Source organism: Zootoca vivipara, chromosome 8 (genome assembly GCF_965207765.1).
Source record: "Zootoca vivipara chromosome 8, rZooViv2.hap1.1, whole genome shotgun sequence".
Taxonomy (NCBI): domain Eukaryota; kingdom Metazoa; phylum Chordata; class Lepidosauria; order Squamata; family Lacertidae; genus Zootoca; species Zootoca vivipara.
This window is the reverse complement of record NC_142591.1, coordinates 27,581,105-27,601,258: the sequence shown is the minus strand read 5'-3', so window position 1 is coordinate 27,601,258 and position 20,154 is coordinate 27,581,105. Positions and strand designations below refer to the sequence as shown.

Here is a 20,154-nt window from a genome sequence, read left to right as displayed (position 1 = left end):
AAGTTCCAATACATTAAAACATATAAGATGCTAAAATGCTAAAGCAGATTAAAATTCACACCATCATTTGTAAGCATCTGGGTAGGCTTGCCTAAACAAGAATGTTTTGGCAGGTGATGAAAAGAATACAGGGAAAGTTTTCCTGCTTGATATCAACAGGCAGGAAGTTCCGAAGAGTAAGTACTGCCACACTAAATGATTGAGTTCTTACAAATGTGGAGCAGGTATTTTGTGGCACCTGTAGTGGCATATGACATTCTCCTGACATTTTATTAAACCAAGAACAGAGCCCAAGAGCCTGCAAGTTTATGGAGCAGAGCTGGGCGGGGTTTTAACCCTTTCCTCTCACACTGCAGTCTCAATTAAAATGTCCCTCCTCTAGAAGATGCCTTCATTGGTGTCAATGGAAGCTTCCCCACAAACAGTGGGGTTGTTTAATCAAGAATGCAGCATGGGGGGAAAAGGGTAACACACACACCCCTCCTGCATGCTCTGATCCTGATCACCCCCAGCTGCTATTTACATTTTTAAAAACTGGAAATGTTAAACACCCAGTTTGTTCTTTAGTTGGTCTATTACGGTAAGATGGTTGGGCTAGCAGACACCAGCTAAAGAGACTAACATGTATACATGTATACGCAGAAAGGAATCCTACTGAGTTTAATGGGACTTACCCCTAGGTAAGTGTGTGTAGCAGGATTGGGGAATGGAACCTAGCTAGCGAATCAAATATTTAGAATCCCCCACCTGTAAAATTGAAATATTCTCATGGATCAGTGGTTATGGCAAGTCCTTCTGAAGTCCATTTGCAGGTGCCGTTTTAATCCCAATGGTGAACTCCTTAGTACAACTGATGTTGGTAGGTCTTACTATGACCACCAGTCAGCTGTCAGCAAGATCCACTTGCAATGGAATAACTGGGAACTATTCAAACAAGCTGGCAATTGTTCCTTGGTAGGCACCCCTGTCCTTACATGTCCTATGATGCTGCATGTGACTGCACATGCAATAGTATGGTTTGGGGTAAAAGCTTCGAGGGACCTGTGCTGGACCTAGTTAGGCTCATAGGGGTTAGGTTCTCCACCCGATTGCAACCTAATTAAAGCCCAGTCCACAAGCAAGATACTGTATATGAGGAAAACTAAGTTGGATATTTCATCAACTGATATAAGGCTTGTTTAGCCAGCACATGATTATTATTTTTTCATATGATTGTGTCCCATCCATTTCTTAAGAGGGTGGAGCAATAAACAGCGTTTTGTTTTTATCGAGTCACTTTCTCCATTAAAGTGAATGCTTTGGTAGTGTGTGTATTGGAGGGAAGACTTCTTATGAATATTAGAGCTTCCCCATTCAATTGGAGTATCTGGAATGAACAAAGACATTCACCAGCACAAAAAACTTAGCAATCAGATCACAATCGCAGTCAAAGTGACCAGTATATAAACTTAAACACAATTAATTGGAACGTGTAATTGGAATATGCCCTAATACTCAATTTCTGAGATTGGCTACTTAGAAGTATCTGGATAGTTGCAATCCTGCTGATATTATGTCCCATTACAGTCTGTGAGTGTGCATGGACAGCATTGTGCTGTACGTAAAACAACTTTAAAGTAGCTTGTAGGGCTATATTGTAACTGAATGAATAAAAGTCTTATTTGACAGGTTATGCTTATGGTTGAGTTACACTTTCAGATGGATTGACTATGCAACACTGTATTTGAACAAGGGCTTGCCAACTTTTTTGGGCTCACGGGCACTTTTGCAAACTGGAGAAACTGCCATGGGCACCAGACATACACACAAGTGAAGCACACATTGCTAGCCATTATATTGTCCATAATAGAATGCTTCTTTCAAAACTAATTTCAGTGAGAAAGGGGACCTAGTGGGCACCAACAAAGGTCTCTCTCAGCACATTTATGTCTGTGGGCACCACATTGGCAACCCTTGATTTAAACTTTTTTTAATTCATTAAAAAAAAGTGTGCTGTGTGTTTTATCACTTTTTCTGTGGTGAGCAAATTTGCAGAATTGTTTTTAAAACGACTAAGCTGTTCATCAAAAGTGAAAAGTCGCCGTTAAGTAACTTCCTTACAATGGTCACATAGATTTTCATTTGAAAACAGTGCAAATATATGAGGTGGTAGACGTGAGGAAATCAGACCCTAAGTGGTCATTTTGAAATGTTGTACTGTTTTACTAGGTAAGGTTTTAGTACTGTTTTGGTAGGTAAAGGACCCCTGGGTGGTTAAATCCAGTCGAAGGTGACTATGGGGTGCAGCGCTCATCTCTGCTTTCAGGCCGAGGAAGCCGCCGTTTGTCCACAGATAGCTTTCTGGGTCATGTGGCCAGCATGACTAAACTGCTTCTGGCACAACGGAACACAGTGACGAGTGCCAGAGCGCATGGAAACACCGTTTACTTTCCCGCCTTAGCAGTAGCTATTTAAGTATTTGCACTGGTGTGCTTTCAAATAGCTAGGTTGGCAGAAGCTGGGACAGAGCAAGGGGAGCTCACCCCATTGCGCAGACTCAAACTGCTGACCTTCTGATCAGCAAGCCAAAGAGGCTCAATGGTTTAGACCACAGCGCCATCCGCTCCCTTCCACTGTTTTAGTATGGACGTATAGTATAGTAGTATAGCAATATTTTCCCCCTTTGGTATTTTACTTTTGGAGGGGGGAAACACTTCAGACTTCCTTTGTTTTTGAATAGCATTTTTTTTGCCTATTGTTACGTTAATAGGTAAATGTCTTAACATTTTATATAAAGGTCATAGTGGCTGTCCCTACTCATTTGTAATGAAAGTTTTCTTTCCTGATATTCTGCCATTTCCAGAATGCAGGCTTTTGGTATTGATAGAAAAGTGAGTGTCTGCTATATTTTGTCCTCAGCTTATGTTAGTAGGACACAGTGTCATTTAAAAGGGTTTAAGCATAGTGAGAGAACCTGGTTATGCTTCCATAACATTGCTTCCCTAGAAAGCCAGAAGTTAGTGCCTTTTGGACTGTCAGTTTCTTCTCCAACTGGTTGTGTTTAGTTCAAAAACATTTGCTTAATTCATTTCTTGGAAATCTTAGTAAACTAGAGTGTTGGTTTTGTTCATGTAAATTTTAGTACTAGAAACCCATTTTTAATATAAAGCATGATGTTCTGGTGGCCAGTTTTGAAGTTTTTACTACCCATATTTCGTATGATCTATTGCTATTGCCACCATAATTAGCTGGTGCTATTTACGGTATATATATGCAGCCTCTTCTGGGTTGTTGTTGTGGTGGTGGTGGTTGTTTTTTAAAGTATAAGTATACAGTACAGTAGTTTTAAACAGTAACCCATGCCCCTGGGAAACAGAACACAAACGGTTTTACTGTATTGGGACCCCAATCTAAATCCAAATGTTTCTTTGGGTAGTGCAATGTCCCATAGCGAAGCCATGTGTATTGTTGGAAAAAGAGCACTTAAGTTTGCTTCCATGGACCAATTTTTGTTTGAAAAAGCCACAGGACATTTTGTGTGTGTCGCAAAACAAGAACATAGTCCCAGACTATTTTTATCCCAGGCAAAAATAGAGAACAAAAATGCTAAATTAAGAGATGCCTAACCTGTTGCTCTCCAGGCATTGTTCACTACAACTCCCTGAGTATTGGCCATGCTAGTTGTGGCTGATGGCACTTGGGGGTCCAACAACACCTGAGGTTCCCAAGTTAGGCAACCCTACTCTAAATAGAAAGTGGCTCAAAATTGGGGACATTGTTTGTTACCTGCACAGTTGTAATGTCCTACATTGTAGGCAGTGCTTTTTTTCTAGAAAAAAAGGTGCTGGTACTCACCATGAAGTTGTTACAGTAAGTGCCAAACTTTTTTAACAACGAAAAGAGGCTCCAGTTCTGCATACCATTGAGTACTCCCTTAAAGAAGCACTGATTGTAGGAATACCTGAAATGAAAAATGTGCCAGGAGTGCAATTTTACCCCGAAAGGTTTGGGTTATGGGTAAGAGAAAAGAGTGGCCCTTTGGCTCATTGTCCCCACTGCAAACCTCATTGTGTGCCTGCTAAAAAGATTCCTTTCAGTTTATTTGGTCTACAGACCATTAAAAATAGTTACAACTATGGTGTCAAGCCAACCACAGCAGAGGAAAAAACACTATACATGCACACAAATTGTACAGTGGTTCCTCTGTTTTTGAACGTAATCTGTTCTGGAAGACCGTTCGAGTTCCGAAACATTCAAAAACCCAAAACTCAGTACGGAATCCTCAATATGGAAAACTCAATACAGAAGCCGTGTTTCATGTTTGACTTCCGAAGCACGTTAGAAAACCAGAGCGTTTACTTCCAGGTTTACGGCATTTGAAAACCGAAATGTTCGTCAACAGAGACATTCAAAAACTGAGATACCACTGTATGAACATTTAACAGAATACCTGAACAATCAGAAATACTTTTTAAAAGCGATTTTGACTCTGGATACAATGAGGAACTTGGCTATATTATCTAAAACCTTGGAGTTAGAGTCTGCCATTAAAATTGAAACATAAAATTAAACTTTGTTCCCCAAGTACAGAGAAAATATTTGTGAGACTTGTATCCATCCCGTTGCTTGTAACCATGCTATCAGCACAATGATTTCCACTTGTGCAGCAGGAAACCCCCCCCCCCACTCCATGGGTCGCTATAAAAATTGCAGTGCAGATAGGAGAATATGGGTAACTTTTTGACTGAAATGCTTTTGCAAGGACAAACTTTCAAATGCCAAAGTAACTTGGTAAATCAATCTTCCGTAATAGCTGATAGCAAAGCATTGAACCCACCCATTGAAAATGATTTCCTGTATCTTGGAATATTTAATGTTGCGAAATAGCTGGCCTTGGACTTAAAAGATTCAGCGGTGAGCAGATCCCATATGCCAGAGCTAATATATTTTGCAAGTTAAGATCTGGAAGTCTCTGTTTAATACTGCTGGTTGCTTTCTCTAACTTTCTGAATACTTGTGCTATCTTCAATTTAAAAGAAGGCGGAAAGGACACTGGACCAACCAATTTACGTTTTTCTATTTCCTGGAATGTCGTAAGAGTAAAATAACAATTCATGCTTCTGTGCATGCAGCTGCTGGGGAAAGAGCCAGTTTTTCTTACCAAGGTTTTACCTGGTGTGCAGTCTGATGCAGGTCTACTCAGAAGTAAGCTCTGTTTAGTTCAGTGTAATTTACTCCCAGGTAAATGTGTGTATGTTTTTATCAGTAATGAAATGCTTTTGAATTCAAGGCTTGATATCAGTGGTGAAATTTTTGTGCTTTTATGAATGACTATCAGTGACTTACCAGAAAACTCTCATCCTTTTGTTTTTATTTACATTTGTCTACTCTAAGGCTTTATGTGCTTCTATTGAAAATGCTTCCATTGTGATCAGTAGGGACAAAATAGGGCTTAATATAAGCTAACCTTTTTTTAAAAAAGTGGATTTGAGTTTCCACAAAGCTTCCTCTATCAGTTTTAAGCAATTATACTGAGTGCAGTTGGGGGCTTGGAATGAATAACATGTGATCAAATATAGTATTGTGAGTAAAACGTCTGATTTAATGGGCACCTATGAATTGTTGAATGAAACCATTCAAAAATATTATGCAAGTTATACAATATATTTCGCAGTAATTAAAGGTTGTGATTAGAGGGTTAGATTCAAAGGACTATTTTGAAGGTGTTTTTTTAAGGGGACACCTGTGATATAATAAGGCTTTTTCTGCTTCACCCCTGAAATAAACATGTTAGTTACCTCATTAATAATCTGGGTACAAAACAAAAACATAGACAATAAAATTTTGATACAAACTGTTTTGTGGCAGATGTATTTATGTTTTCTAAATTATCTTTCATTTTCAGTGTCTTGTATGCTCTGTACAGAGTTGTCCACAATATTATATGATACAAGTTATTAAGTTAACTTTGTGGTAATATTTACCACAAAATTATTGTTTAGATTGCTTACCAAGTTTATTCAGCAGCAGTTACTTCTGAGTAAATCTGCATAGAACCAGACAACTCATAGGGAATCCAAAGCACGCTTGCTTTAAAAGCAAACCACTGAAATATGTTTCTGGGTTTGTGGTGCGATCCTATGCATATTTCCTCAAAAGCTAGTCTTACTGTATTCAGCAAGGCTTACTCCTCATAAGCAAGCATATTACAGTCTTAGGAAGAGGTTTGTGGTATTATCAATGCTTATTTCTAGTACACCAAAGCAAAACTATCTCCTTTCAATGAAGAAATCTAGAACAGTTTCAGTTGTTCCTACCAATATATACCAAACAATAAGTTCAAAATAACACTCCTAAAACCACTGAATAAAGATGCCTCTGCAGCATAATGGGAAACTGCTCTTTAACCTTTTGACCTTGCTGAGCATAAAAGGAGCTAGCATTTCAGTATCATGACAATCTCTGCATGCTGGCCTTTCCAACAGATGGAAGTTTACTTTGGCCTTATAAAGTCATTTTGCTCAGCTGGAAGCCCTTGTCGCATGACAGATGATCAAAAATAGACCCACTGCAGCCTGTCCTGTCAATCACCACGTGCAAAATGGCATAATAGTGGTGCGCCTGCAAGGAGTTCATGCATATTGTAAACCAAGAGGTTCTGAAGGGATAGTGTTTCATAATTCTCCACCTGTTAGTTGCTTGGCTTTAAAAGAAACAAATCACAAGAGCTTAAGTAGGAGTACATTCATTTATGCGTCTCCTTTCTTTAACAAGGATACCGGAGCCATGATGACTGTGCTTCTGTTGGCATGTAGAGAAAGATAGAGGGTAGTTAGTTAGTTAGTTTTAGTTTTGTTCTCTTTTCAACCAATATTATAAACTGAACTTCACATGATTGCTAAAGACTGTCCTCTCTGTTAGATTTGACAGAAGCAAATGTGTTTAAGCAAACAGTATAAGCAAATCATCTTTTTGTGTAGCTTAAAAACATTGCAACAAGACTACAAAGTTGTTATTGAGGTGGGCCTTAGATACACAGAAGAATCAGGCAAGTGGATTCAACATAAAAACTGATGAATCGCTATCACCATTAAAAAATAAACAAATCTGTAAAGGGCATTGATTAAGATTCAATTTTGTTGCTCTGTTCTCATCTGTTTCTCCATGTATCACTAACACTTTACAGTTCTCCCATCACGGACAGTGGGAGATTGATGATGTAAATATATTTTTTTTCTTAGTTAAACTTTTAACATTTCAATGCTTGAGATGCAGGCATTGAAGGGGGAGTGATTAGTTGCTAAACAGGCAAATCTTCGCTTTTAAAATAGTGGGGGGGAATACTTTTCAAAGTTGGCAGCATTCTTCAGCTGAAAATATTTTCTTTCTTGGCAACTTTAAATGAAAGTAATTTTTTATTTAAACATATTCTCATTAATCTTAACTATATTTATATAGGGTGACCAGGTGGAGCTGACTTGTGCAACAGCTGGAAAGGAAATCTTTTGACATTGCATGAGACATTGAAAGCTTTTATTCTGCATCTGGAGCTCTGTGTGTGTGTGTGCGTGTGTGTCTGTTGGATCCCATTAGAGTTGCACTTCATGGGGATAGGAGGGTTCCCCCGCCCCCATACAGTTTCAGTTGCAGGTCAAAGCTTTGAAGGTGGTACTACTAATGTAAAAATAATACATTTTGGGTTTCCTGTGATATGAAGGATCCCCGTGTCTATTTTTTTATAACAGGTGGAGAACTGAGAGCTGGGTTGCTAGTGGCTAAGGAATGTGAACTGAGGGGTCCATCTTCCAAATCTCAGCAATATATTTCCTTTGGAGTCTTAGGGAAATAATTACTTCAGTTTCAGCCATATGTCCACCATAACATTGATCTGCCTTGCAGAGAGTGGTCTTGTAAGCATTACTGAGATGATACATGAAGCATGTTGCGTACTCAGTATGCTATGTAAATGCTGTATTTTTGAATGTGGCAGCCTTGCGACAAATATCAACATTATAGAATCATGGAAGTGACTCCAAGGGTTCATCCAGTCCAACCCCCTGCGATTAGCCTGATCAAAATTAGTCTGACTGTACTACTGAGAGCGCACACACAAGAAGTAACATGTCATAATGTGGAAGATAATAAATAATGTATTTTAAAACGGTGAGGTTGTTCCTCACAATATTATTTTTTTCTGCTTTTGTTAAACACTAGATCTTCCTGAATATAATCCTGCCCCTAACCATTCCAAAGCTATGTCTTGTATAGAAATAAACAAGCTGGCACAAAGCAGGACACCCGTGGCCAGATTTGTCACAACAGGTTTGACTCTCATGGCCTTAACCTCTCCAAATGTGTGGTGCACATTTGCCTAGGGACCACTGTTGTGTATTTTAATGGCATCTATGTAGCTTCCCCTCAATGGCCTCTTGTGACGGAGTGAATTGCACTATAGTTCCGTTTGAAAAGTGTGATTCTTGCTGTGTTTACCACACTCGTGAACTTCTATTTAAACTCCTTTGTCGCCTGTGTTGTTGGTTTTTTGTTTTTTTGTTTTTGTTTTTTTAATAAGGGTGACTGAGGTTGCAGAGAAATTAATGTGTGCTGAGTCTGCATAGCAATTCAAGTAGGGTTGCCACGATACAAAATGATTATTTCCTTAGATCTGTGTAAATGACTAAAGGAAACTTGCAATGTAAAACTAAACATGTAACATAACTACAAAACAAAAACAAAAACCAGATAATACAGTTCATGGAGCTAAGAATTTTATAAATGCTCACTAGCTTTGCTTAGCAAGTATTGGGGTGGGGGGAACCTGTCACTTCCCGTTGAATTTAAAACCCTGTGTTCTCCAGTCTCATAGCTAGAAATCTCATTTATTCCTTCTTTTAATAGATGTCCTACACATCTCAAGGCCCCTCTAAGTATTTAAAATTATTAGTAACATAGTACTTACTATCAGCTGCTGTTAAATCGGCACTAACACTGTGACACTGTGGTGAATATTAAGTTCTGATTTTAGTAAGACCTTTCCCTTTTGGCTCTTGTTTAGACGATCAATTTGTCCATCAAAATTGGTTATTGTGGCAACCCTATGCGTATAACAACAACTAAATTTGAGTTTGTTTTTAAAGTTCTGAAGCTGGAAGTAAGGCTTACTTGTGAGATCTAACTTTCCTCTTCTGTCTTTCAACAGGATCCCTGCCCATTATGTATATCCACAAGCTTTTGTGCAGCCAGGAGTAGTCATTCCACATGTCCAGCCTACAGCAGCTGCAGCCTCCACCACACCTTACCTTGACTACACTGGAGCCGCATATGCTCAATATTCAGCTGCAGCAGCAGCTGCTGCCGCTGCAGCCTATGACCAGTATCCCTACGCAGCGTCCCCAGCTGCTGCAGGATATGTCACAGCCGGGGGTTATGGCTATGCAGTCCAGCAACCAATTACTGCAGCGGCACCTGGGACAGCTGCTGCAGCAGCTGCTGCTGCTTTCGGCCAATACCAGCCACAACAGCTGCAAACAGACCGTATGCAATAGTGGATGGACTTGTGAAGAAAGTTCTGTTTCTTACTCTTCCTACATTTTTACCTTCAAGCCTTCCAATATAAATAGTTACAAAAGAGGCAATTAACCTTAACCAATCCAGCTTTAAGGAAAGCTACAATGCAATAGCGTATTACTACAAAAACAGATTCCACTGTCTTTGTACAGCACATGCATCCATATCATGGATGGTATTGTGGGGTGGGTATCGTAATATCAGTCCAAGCATCATCCCTATCATGAAAGGATGGCAGAAGTAACGAAAAGAAGCTTATATTTATAAAATAAAAAAAGTAAACCAGTAAAAGATGCATTTTACATTATCAGGGAAAAAAGTCCAGGTGAGCAATATGTAGCCTGTATCAAGCTGAAGATGACTATTATTTAAATGTTGAAAGCACTGACTGTCATTACTACTTTTTATTATGGCCTACAGAACTTTGTTTGAATGAGTAAGAAAAATGCTTTCTGACTATCTCTTAATGGGCATCGAACAAACTAAGGAACGTGGCCTTTGGGGGGGAGGGTTGGGGGGAAAGGTGGACAGGCACCAAAGTTATTTTCTCATCTGTCCTCTGGTGAATGGGACTATGGAGCAAGTGATGTGGAATTAATGGGCGCAACAGCTGTACAGACAATCAATAACAAAGACCGATCTGGAAAGAACACATCACTTGTGCTCGTTTGATGAGCTTGTCACATTCTAATCCCTCTCTCCATCCTGTTTCACTTTTAGGAAACTTTGACTGCTGGTGTCAGCTATTCTGATTCTGAAATAGGATCAGCTCTTTACTACAACAGCTTTCTCCTTTTATTTATTGTATCTATTCATGGCTTGCGAATAAAGGCATGAAGAAATTTGCTGAATTTAAACCTTTAAGAACTGTGTTAAGGGAATTTTTTGGGGTTTTTTTGGAAATGATTTATATACAATTTAATACCTATTTAAAATATTTATTGGGAAAAAAGCATAGGTCTCATGAGACGGCTTGTTGAGATTGCAGTTCTTCAAGGGTTAATGCTAAGTGGGTTATATTGTGCCTTAATTGTAATGCTATTTAAAGATATATTTATTTTGAAAGTTGTACTATGCTGCACTCTAAAGAAAACAACTTTAGATGTGAAACTGTAAAATTATGTATTCATCTCATGGTATAAGTTATTTAGTAGGTTTAGCTATAGTATACGAAATATTAACCTAATCAACTAAAATGCTGACATGGGTTTATTTAAATTCTGTTGGTACTCTTTTTATAAGTGTACTTTCAATACGTTTTTTTAAAGGTTTGATCTTAAAAATGCTAGTTTCATGCTTTTCCTGTGATCACCTTAACCATAAGCCTGTTTTCTTGGAAGAAAGCTCTTGATTTCAGTGGAACTTTCCCCCAATAAATCAAGGCTTGGCAAAGGATTGGGTTATAAAGCTATAATACTCTACACACTAGCTCAGGAGAAAGGCCCAAATAATGCATTACTGTTTCTGTGGTCCGGCCATACACCTCACCAATAATGCCTGCAAATGGAAACCATGTAGATCAGGTGAGTGATGTGGGAATTGACCATGTGACTGTTATAATGTGATGGGTTCCTATTTATAGAAAGTATTGGTAACACACAGGACTGGGCAACACAGAAACAACTCCTGTGTGACAGGGGTAATATGTAAATGGGACTAAGTCCCTTTCCTCTGAACTTAATGAGACTTAGATAAATGGAATACTGAATCTGAAGCTCCATTTTTAGATGTGCTATGTGGAATTAAACTCCCATGAAATTATCCACATAGTGTGTTATGGGTAGGTTGTCAGAATTTCCTCCTATCAAAAAAGGGGTAGTTTTTTCCCACTTTTCATCTCTTTGTAGATCAACTTTTATTCCTTTGCTAGGAAACGCTGCTTTACATTGTCCTGTGAAACTGCAATAACTTGCAATTTTTATTCTTGACCTAAAAAAGGAATTTAATATTTTACACTGTATTGGAAATCTTTTTATACTTGAACAATTTCGTACAAGGGAAGACAGGATAGCATTTTTATGGACTTTATCCAATGTCACTGGATTTATTTTAAGTATTTTGAGTACTAGCCAGTGTTATATAAGGTAGATAACATGACTTTCATGTGCATGTTATTTATTATGTATATTGCTTTATAATGTTTCAAATCTTCTAATCTATACACTTGTATTAAATAAAAATAAAAATATTGTTGAATCCAACCTATTTAGTTTTGCAAAAAAAAAAAAAGTTTCTTGCCATATCAAGATGCCTCTATGTGTTTTCTAAAGTTCCTCGGTTGTGAGAAGAGCAAGTTCGGTGATTTCAAAGATGCACATCAAAAGACAACTGAAGCATTTCCTGGCTTGTTCAGTATTGTACAATACTGTGAATCTTAAGCATTAAGGCTCAAGCGAGTACTGCTTCATACAATACATAATTAACTTGTGGAATTTATTATACAGTACAAAATGTGACACTTGCACCACACGGTAAAGGTAAAGGTAAAGAACCCCTGACAGCTAAGTCCATTCACGAATGAATCCGGGATTGCAGCGCTCATCTTGCTTTACTGGCCGAGGGAGCTGGCGTTTGTCCGCAGACAGCTTCTGGGTCATGTGGCCAGCATGACTAAGTGAAACCAGAGCAGTGCATGGAAATGCCGTTTACCTTCCCGCCCGAGCGGTACCTATTTATCTACTTGCACTTTGATGTGCTTTCGAACTGCTAGGTTGGCAGGGGCTGGGAATGAGCAACGGGAGCTCACTCTGTCACGGAGATTCGAACCGCCGACCTTCCGATCAGCAAGCCCTAGGCTCAGTGGTTTAGACCACAGCGCCACCCGCGTCCCACTGCACCACACAGTAGCAGGCTCTAAATACTATGATACTTTCTGTCTTAGTAGCAGATACGCATGATAATTGACAAAGTAATCCTAATAGGGATGGCAGTGGCAGGGAGTGAAGTGGTAGATTGCCTGCCCCTTCCAAAGTCATAATACTGACACCAGGCAGGGCAGGAAGTTCTGATTTTCTTAACAGCAATGAACAATTTGGTTTCTTGGGGAGCCAGAATTGGACCAGCTTAAAATACAATTGAGAGTTCTGGATCCAAAGCCACTTTCACCCAGGCCCTGGAATGCCCCATTCTGGGTCCTACTGGCAATGGGGGGTGGGGGTGGGACGGGACACTGAACTCTCTCCCAGCTCCCTTCATTATTGGATTATTGAACAATCGACTCCATATAGGCAAAAGAAGCTCAAGGTTTTCAGAAGAGAATGGGGAGATTTTTTAAAATGCTACTATGGTAGATTTAAGCAGAAAATGTTGGGGGGGGGGCTGGGATATCAACGATGCAACTTCATCCCTGGGGGGCAGGACGGGGGACCACTACAAAACACCAGAAGCAACATATATTGAACAACTTACGTTGGCAGGAGTTAAAAAAACTATGGGAAAGTACACTGTTCTGAGGGAGTGGTGTTTTTAGGAATCTTCTAGTAAATAGTTTTTCTTTGCCAACATCTGGAAAGGCATTAAAAAAATGAAAATAAGAATTTGAGATTTACAGGAAGCAGCTGTGAAGTGTGAAAACAATTGTGCTTTTCAGTCTTCAGTAAGACGTAACTTATCAGCAGTTTTCTCACTTGTAATTGTTTTCAGGGGTATTAATACTACATCTTTTTTTTGTTAACCATAGTGCTAGGTCAGGCGTAGGCAAACTTGGCCCTCCAGATGTTTTTGGACTACAACTCCCATCATCCCTGGCTAACAGGACCAGTGGTCAGGGATGATGGGAGTTGTAGTCCCAAAACATCTGGAGGGCCAAGTTTGCCTATGCCTGTGCTAGATCAGAAAGAAGGTGCAGTCTTTATTCCTGAAGGAGTTAATCCCCTGTTACCTGCCCCACTGAATATGTAATTAATTCCACAAACTGCAGAAACTCATACTGGTGCTGTACATTGAGACAGAATTATTAGTAATACATGTGTACCACATATAATGATTTTAAGGAAACTACAACTCATTTAGTATACTATAAAACAGGAGAGAGACCAAGAGGTGGGTGAAGAGTCACAAGTTTTTCCCCTTCCTGCTGCGACAAGCTCCCCTCCACTCTTGTCTCCCAGAACCAGGAGAGGCATGAGAAGGGAGAAGTTAATTTTACACAGGCGTAGTTTCAGATTGCTTGGGGTAAACCCTAGAGAGGAGGAGACTTAGACAGCTCTGGGGAGGTGGGAGCGTTCCGTCTCAGTAAATACTTCATAGGGGCAAGACCAATCTACAGAGATAAGTTTCTGTGCTCATTAGGCCTGACACTCCTGTGCAGATACAGTTTTTGCTAATAAAGAGTTAACTGCAACGTATATGGTGTGATTTACTGCTGGCTTGCTTCTGTCACCAACTCTGGAAAACAGCTTGTCAAGATGCTTTAGATTTTTATTTCCCTGAACTGTGTTCTACTTTGACCTTGAATAAGTGTCAACTAAGGCATTGGCTCTTCTAGGCAGAATCAAAACGGGACCTGCAAATAATTAGAAACACCAAAATTTCCGCTTGACACTCACTCTTGAGAACACAGTATTTTACAGCTAAGTTATTTGACCAAACTCACCAGTTTCCACAATCAATAATAATGTCTTTATTGAATTGCGTTTCCAAGTGATCCCCACTGCAGTTTGGGATGGCTGCTACAACAAGGTCCCTTATGCAGACAGACTTTGTATTTGTGGTCAACCCCAAGTGGAAGACATCACACATTATCTGTTAGCCTACCTCTTATACAGAGACCCAATAAATCAAGCTGGATTTGAATTTGGTGTATTTATGAGTGGGGGACAAAGGGAACTCGGACCCTAGGAACTGGCACCTAATTATGTATTGCTCAAGCACTGAAGCACATTTTGTTACCAGACTGGTCATGTTAACCTGTACCAACTACCGGTAGCATGTTTTAAACATCACACCTACTGCTCCAACGTGTTTAAAGGATGCTCATTTCCCTTGATCTCTGAATGTCTTAGGGCATGATCCAGTTGTTGTTTTCATCCTCATCACCCTCTCCTGGTGCCTTAAGCTCCTATCCCTGTATGTAGCCTTTTCACAAATTAAAAGCAGTGTTTGTAGGACAGCTGTGTGCATTTAACAGCACATTTAAGGGACTCACTGGGTCAAGCCTGCAAGGTCCCCCAACACTTCAAGTTTCATACTATCTACTCAACCTTTGCCAGTAGCTTCATATGGGGAAATATGTTCATAATCCTGTTACTAAAACTGAAAAAGAGAGAGGCAGGCTGGCTTTTTGGATTAAGGATAACTTGCCGCTCTGCATAACTATCAAGTGCTATCAATAATCCATGACGACATGTAGAACTCTATTAATAAGAAATGCTGTTATGTGGAAAAGGCGAAGCCAGTGTGGTGTCCTAGTTCCAAAGGAACTGAATACTCACTGTGACACAGCATCTTATACCTTTCCATATTAGATCATCCAATATATTTGACACAGAAGAATTATAACATGACATGGTCATACTAGTCAAATTCTGGAAGGTGGTCTAAACAGGCATGAGCACCCCCCAAGATATAAAATATAAGTAACCACTTTTTTAAAACTGCTCATAACATTAAATTTTAAAGGATGAATCAGGACACAGGAAGTTGTAGGGAAGCAGTTGTTACAGCAGTAGGGATTCTATTTTCATGGATTATATATTTCATAGCAACTTATATTTTAAAAAATTATTTGAGCTAATGGCACATATCCTCATCATTATTCAGTTTGCAATGAGAAATATATAGTATTTAGCTCATCTCTTATTAACCTGATGGACCATCCACTGCCAGGTTAAAATCTATGTTCTCCTAATAGCTGGCTTTATTCTGTGAAAAGAGTAGAATACTCACACAAATTGGTCATTTTCAAAACTGATGACACTTCAAAGGAAACATCTTAAATCAACCTGTAGCTGATGTCTTGTATGACCGCTCACTTCCATATTATTGTGTACATTAAAAGAATATTTCCAGAATACATTGATAAAATAATCTGTTTTTAATTTGTAGACAATCATTAAAAGGCATGGCACACACAGCAAAAAATGCACCCATCACTACACAGAAACAGTCTGTGCATACATTACAAGCTACGAACATGAGTTTGACCAAACTGCGGGAGGCAGTGCAAGACAGGAGTGCCTGGCGTGCTATGGTCCATGGGGTCACGAAGAGTCGGACACGACTAAACGACTAAACAACAACAACATACATTACAATTTGTGATGGTAGGGGGTAAGTTGTGTTCTAACTGTGAAATACTAAACCACCAAATTCCCTTTAGCCAGTGGGCTGTATCCAATGGTGTCCTTTGCACTGTATCCAATGGTGTCCTTTGCACTAACATTATAGGTGGTGGTGGGGAATCAGTCTAGAACAGGGGTGTCAAACTCAAATTCATCGGGGGCCGCATCAGCAGTTTGGTCACCCTCAAAGGGCCGGTTGTATCTGTAGGACTATGTGTCCATTCTTTATTATCATAAATTATTGTCACTGCATTTAATTATTACTGTTGTTTGTAATAATGTAAGTATAATTAGCTCTGAAAGCAGAAACATAGTCAGAATAATGGCAAGTAGATATTCAAATGTACAATTATTGTACAATTTATTGAAAAATGATTTTTGGTAACTGCACTGGGTGGTGGAGGCTCGCTAGGGTTTCATGCAGGACCTTTGCAGAGCTACCCTGTTTCTCATATTTTAAGACATACCCATAAAATAAGCCATAGCAGGATTTTTAAGCATTCAAGGAATATAAGCCATACCCCGAAAATAAGACATAGTGATAGGCGCAGCAGCAATGCCGGACGCGGCAGGAGGAGGAGGAAAAAAATAAGACATCCCTTGAAAATAAGCCATAGTGTGTTTTTTTGAGGAAAAAATAAATATAAGACATGTCTTATAATATGAGAAACACGGTACTAGTACCTGGAGATGCTGGGGTCCTTCTGCATGCAGGACAGATGTTCTGCCAGTGAGCCACCACCCTTCACCAAAGGGACTGGCTGAGGTTGACTCACTGGAGCTGCTCTCCTGGTTCCAGGGTTTAAGGGCCAGAAGTATAAAGCAGCATCCTATGTTTCTGAGGAGAGGGAGGGGAGGGGAGGGGAGGGGAGGAAGGAAGGAAGGAAGGAAGGAAGGAAGGAAGGAAGGAAGGAAGAAAAGAGGGAGTGGGAGGGAGAGAGGAAGGAAGGAAAGAGGGGAGAGAAAGAAGAGTAGGAAATAAGGAAGGGAATAAAGAAGGAAAGAAAAAGAAAGAGGGAGAGAAGACAGAGATAAAGAAGGAAGGAAGGAGAGGGAAAGAAAAAATAAGAACGAGAGAGAGGAAGAAAGAAAGGGAAGGGGGGGTCGCCGCCTTGATTCAGCGCCAGAAAAGAGCGCGAAGGGACCCAAGGGCAAAAAGCATTTCCCGTGCAGCGTGAGGCAGCGGGTGTCCGTTTTAGGAGAAGTGCGTAAAGTCTCAGAGTTGCACGTTCGTGAGGCTGAGCCGCTGCTGAGCTCACGTTCATGAGTCTGAGCTGCGGCAGGAGGAGGAGGAGGTGAGGCAAGAGGAGGCGGAGGCGGAGGCTTGCCGGGTCGGTGCCCGGCAGCGCCGTGCGGAGAGTCCCGAGCCTCTGGGACGCAGCAGTGCTCTGTAGCACTTTGAATCCTCCTTCTCCTCCACACGGCGCTGCTGGGTGCTTTGTCTGTGCTTCAGCAGCAGCAGCAGCAGCAGCCGTTTCCAGGCACCAAGCCGTGGCAGGAGGAGGAGGATTCAAAGTGCTACAGAGCACTGCTGCGTCGCAGAGGCTCGGGACTCTCCGTGCGGCGCTGCCGGGCGCTGACCCGGCAAGATGCCTCCTTCTTCTCCTGCTGTGGCTTGGGGCGCTCCACGCAGCACTGCTCTGGCCGCCTTTCTACCCCCCCCCAGCCCCAGCTGTTTGTCGGCGCTTTGTCGGCGTGGCGCTTCAGCAGCAAGGTCCTGCTGCTGGGTCCCACTGGCTGGGGCGCTCAGCGGGCCACATAACAAGGTCTGGCGGGCCGGGCCTTGTGTTTGACACCCGTGGTCTAGAACATATCCATGGGTCCCTTCTAGGCCAGTGATTTTGTATCAAGGAGGCTTAGAAACTAGTAGAAGAGGCTGCTGAACTGGTCAGACTAGTTTCTTTGTAAGAAAATGGCCTTAGCTAGCAGTTAAGTATCACCATTTACATGTCCAAAGAATTTGCCCTGTTGCCTGGAGACAAGTGGGTGGGCTTTTTCCCACCTCACCAGTCTGAATGCCACCTCATCCTCCGCAACTGCACCAGGCATTCTTAGCCTGTTCCTTAATCAGGGCCAGATTATCAATCTCCATTGGAAAAACAACAACAACCCTGAAGTGCAGGGCCAAGTACTGTACAGATATTTAAGAACCTCTGATGTAGAGGAAAGGGGGACATTTTCCCCAGACCGCAGCTCTTGGCACTTGAGCTCTCAGTTTCCCTTCCGTAACTCCATGTGTCACTTCAAGTGCATGAAGTGCAGCTATCTCTTCAAACAAAACGAGAAGTCAAAGGTTTGACCAATTCTGTTTTTTACTCCACTCCAGCCTACCTACTGGCAGTGCAGTAGCAAAACAAGAAATCTACACATGTCCTGTGCTGCTCAGTATTTTTTTAGGGGATCAGATAAGTACAATCCTCACAGAGACAATGCATTGTGTATCTGACAAAAGGTACAAAAGAGCCCATATCTGCATGAACCTAAAGCCTCAAATGCAGCGCTTTTGTTGACAACAATTTGCTGACAGCTAACACCTCATATTGTTCCCACGCAGCCTGTATGAGGTTCAGAGCCTGTGCCAATTAAAAATACCAAAAAAAGGAGGCAACACGTCGACCAATTTCACGGGCGAAATATATCTGTTTTTATCTTTGTAAACTATAACAACATACGAGACAGTGATCCAAGGTAATCGTACTGTTTTGGTTTGGTCTTCTTCAGTTTTTTAACTACAAAAAATAAATCAAATAAATACATATCATTAATTATGTCATACATTATATTAAGGCCAATGGCCAGCATGAACACGAGTCTATACAGTCCAGAATATTTTAACATTGAAAAAATACAGGAAAATACAAACATAAAACACAAAAATAAAACATACCTTAGTGTTTGTATGCAAACTGCGGAACAGGGGTCATACGCATATGTAACCCCTGATGCCTGAAGCAAGAAATAGAAAGCTTAATATACAGTACCACCACAGGTAACACCCTAGTTAATCTAGGCTATTGAAATTTTAAAGTAACATACAACCTCAAGATCCTGAAAGTAATATAATTAGCTGAAACAATTCAAATCTAACTCAGAGTTCAATCCCTCTGGATGGAGCGTTTTGAACATAAAAATAAATTGTGATTCTTTTTGTCTTAATAATTTTACATAATCATGTTTAGCGTTCCCCTTCCTCCTGTTAATCCACGATACGGTGTACAGCAAGTCCGAGTCTGAATTTCTCACTGGAAAGCATGCCATTATTGGGTAACCACTTATAAACGCCGTCTCCAACTCCTGGAAAGATTCCATCAACGGTGTCTCCAAAATTTTTTACACATCACTTGGGAAGACAAGCAAACTAATATCAGTGTACTGGAAGAAGCAAAGATCACCAGTGTTGAAGCAATGATTCTTCAACATCAACTTCGTTGGACTGGTCATCTAACCTTCCAAGTCCCGGACTGCAGAATTCGGGACCGGCAGCCGTGTGACACCAGAAGTTGCGTCGACGTAACTTCCGGGTCGCTTTGCCCTTCTATGGGCACCAAAAAAGGTCGCCAGCGGCTTCAAAAGTAGCTTCTACGCATGACCGGAAGTGCGTTGACACAACTTCCGGTGTCGCCCCGCCCATCTATGGGCACAAAAAATGGCCGCCGTTGACACAGGAAGTCACGTCTACGCACTTCCAGTCATGCGTAGATGCGACTTTTGAAGCCGGCGGTGGCCATTTTTGTGCCCATAGAAGGGCAAATCAGGAAAAAAAATGGCCGCCGGCAGGAGAAAATAATGGAGAAAAACGGGAGACGAAGTGATACGGGGGACCACCGGAAAAAGGTAAGTAAAAACGGGGGTTTCCCGGGGAAAACGGGGTACTTGGCAGCTATGCTGGTCATGTTGTGCGGATGCCTGATTATCATATTCCAAAGCAAATTTAAAATGGAAAGTGTAATGCTGGTGGTCAACAAAAGAGGTTTAAAGACTGTCTCAAGGCAAATCTTTAAAAATGTAGTATAAACACCGACAACTGGGAAACACTGGCCTGCAAGCGCTCCAGTTGGAGAACAGCCTTTACCAAAGGTGTCATGGGCTTTGAAGAAACTCGATCTCAAGACGCAAGGGAGAAACGTGCTAAGAGGAAGGCACACTTGGCAAATCCACACCGTGATCAACTCCCGTCCGGAAACCAATGTCCCCACTGTGGAAGGATGTGTGGATCCAGAATTGGCCTCCACAGTCACTTACGGACTCACTTTTAAGACTGTGTTTATGGAAGACAATCTTACTCAGCTACGAGTGATTGCCAAAGAGAGGGAGAAGAGAAGAGCAT

At 40.9% G+C, this 20,154-nt stretch overlaps 1 protein-coding gene across 3 annotated transcripts in view; it reads left to right on the top strand.

Moving 5' to 3' along the window:
* Positions 1-11,747, top strand: part of RBM24 (RNA binding motif protein 24) — a 40,368-nt gene extending 28,621 nt beyond the window's left edge. For all 3 annotated transcript variants that reach the window (XM_088675212.1, XM_035125289.3, XM_088675213.1), the window contains one exon: positions 9,179-11,747. In XM_088675212.1, coding sequence (XP_088531338.1) covers positions 9,179-9,524 — 346 coding nt within the window. In that variant the 3' untranslated portion in view covers positions 9,525-11,747. The remainder of the gene's footprint in view (positions 1-9,178) is intronic.
* The last annotated feature ends 8,407 nt before the right edge of the window (positions 11,748-20,154 follow it).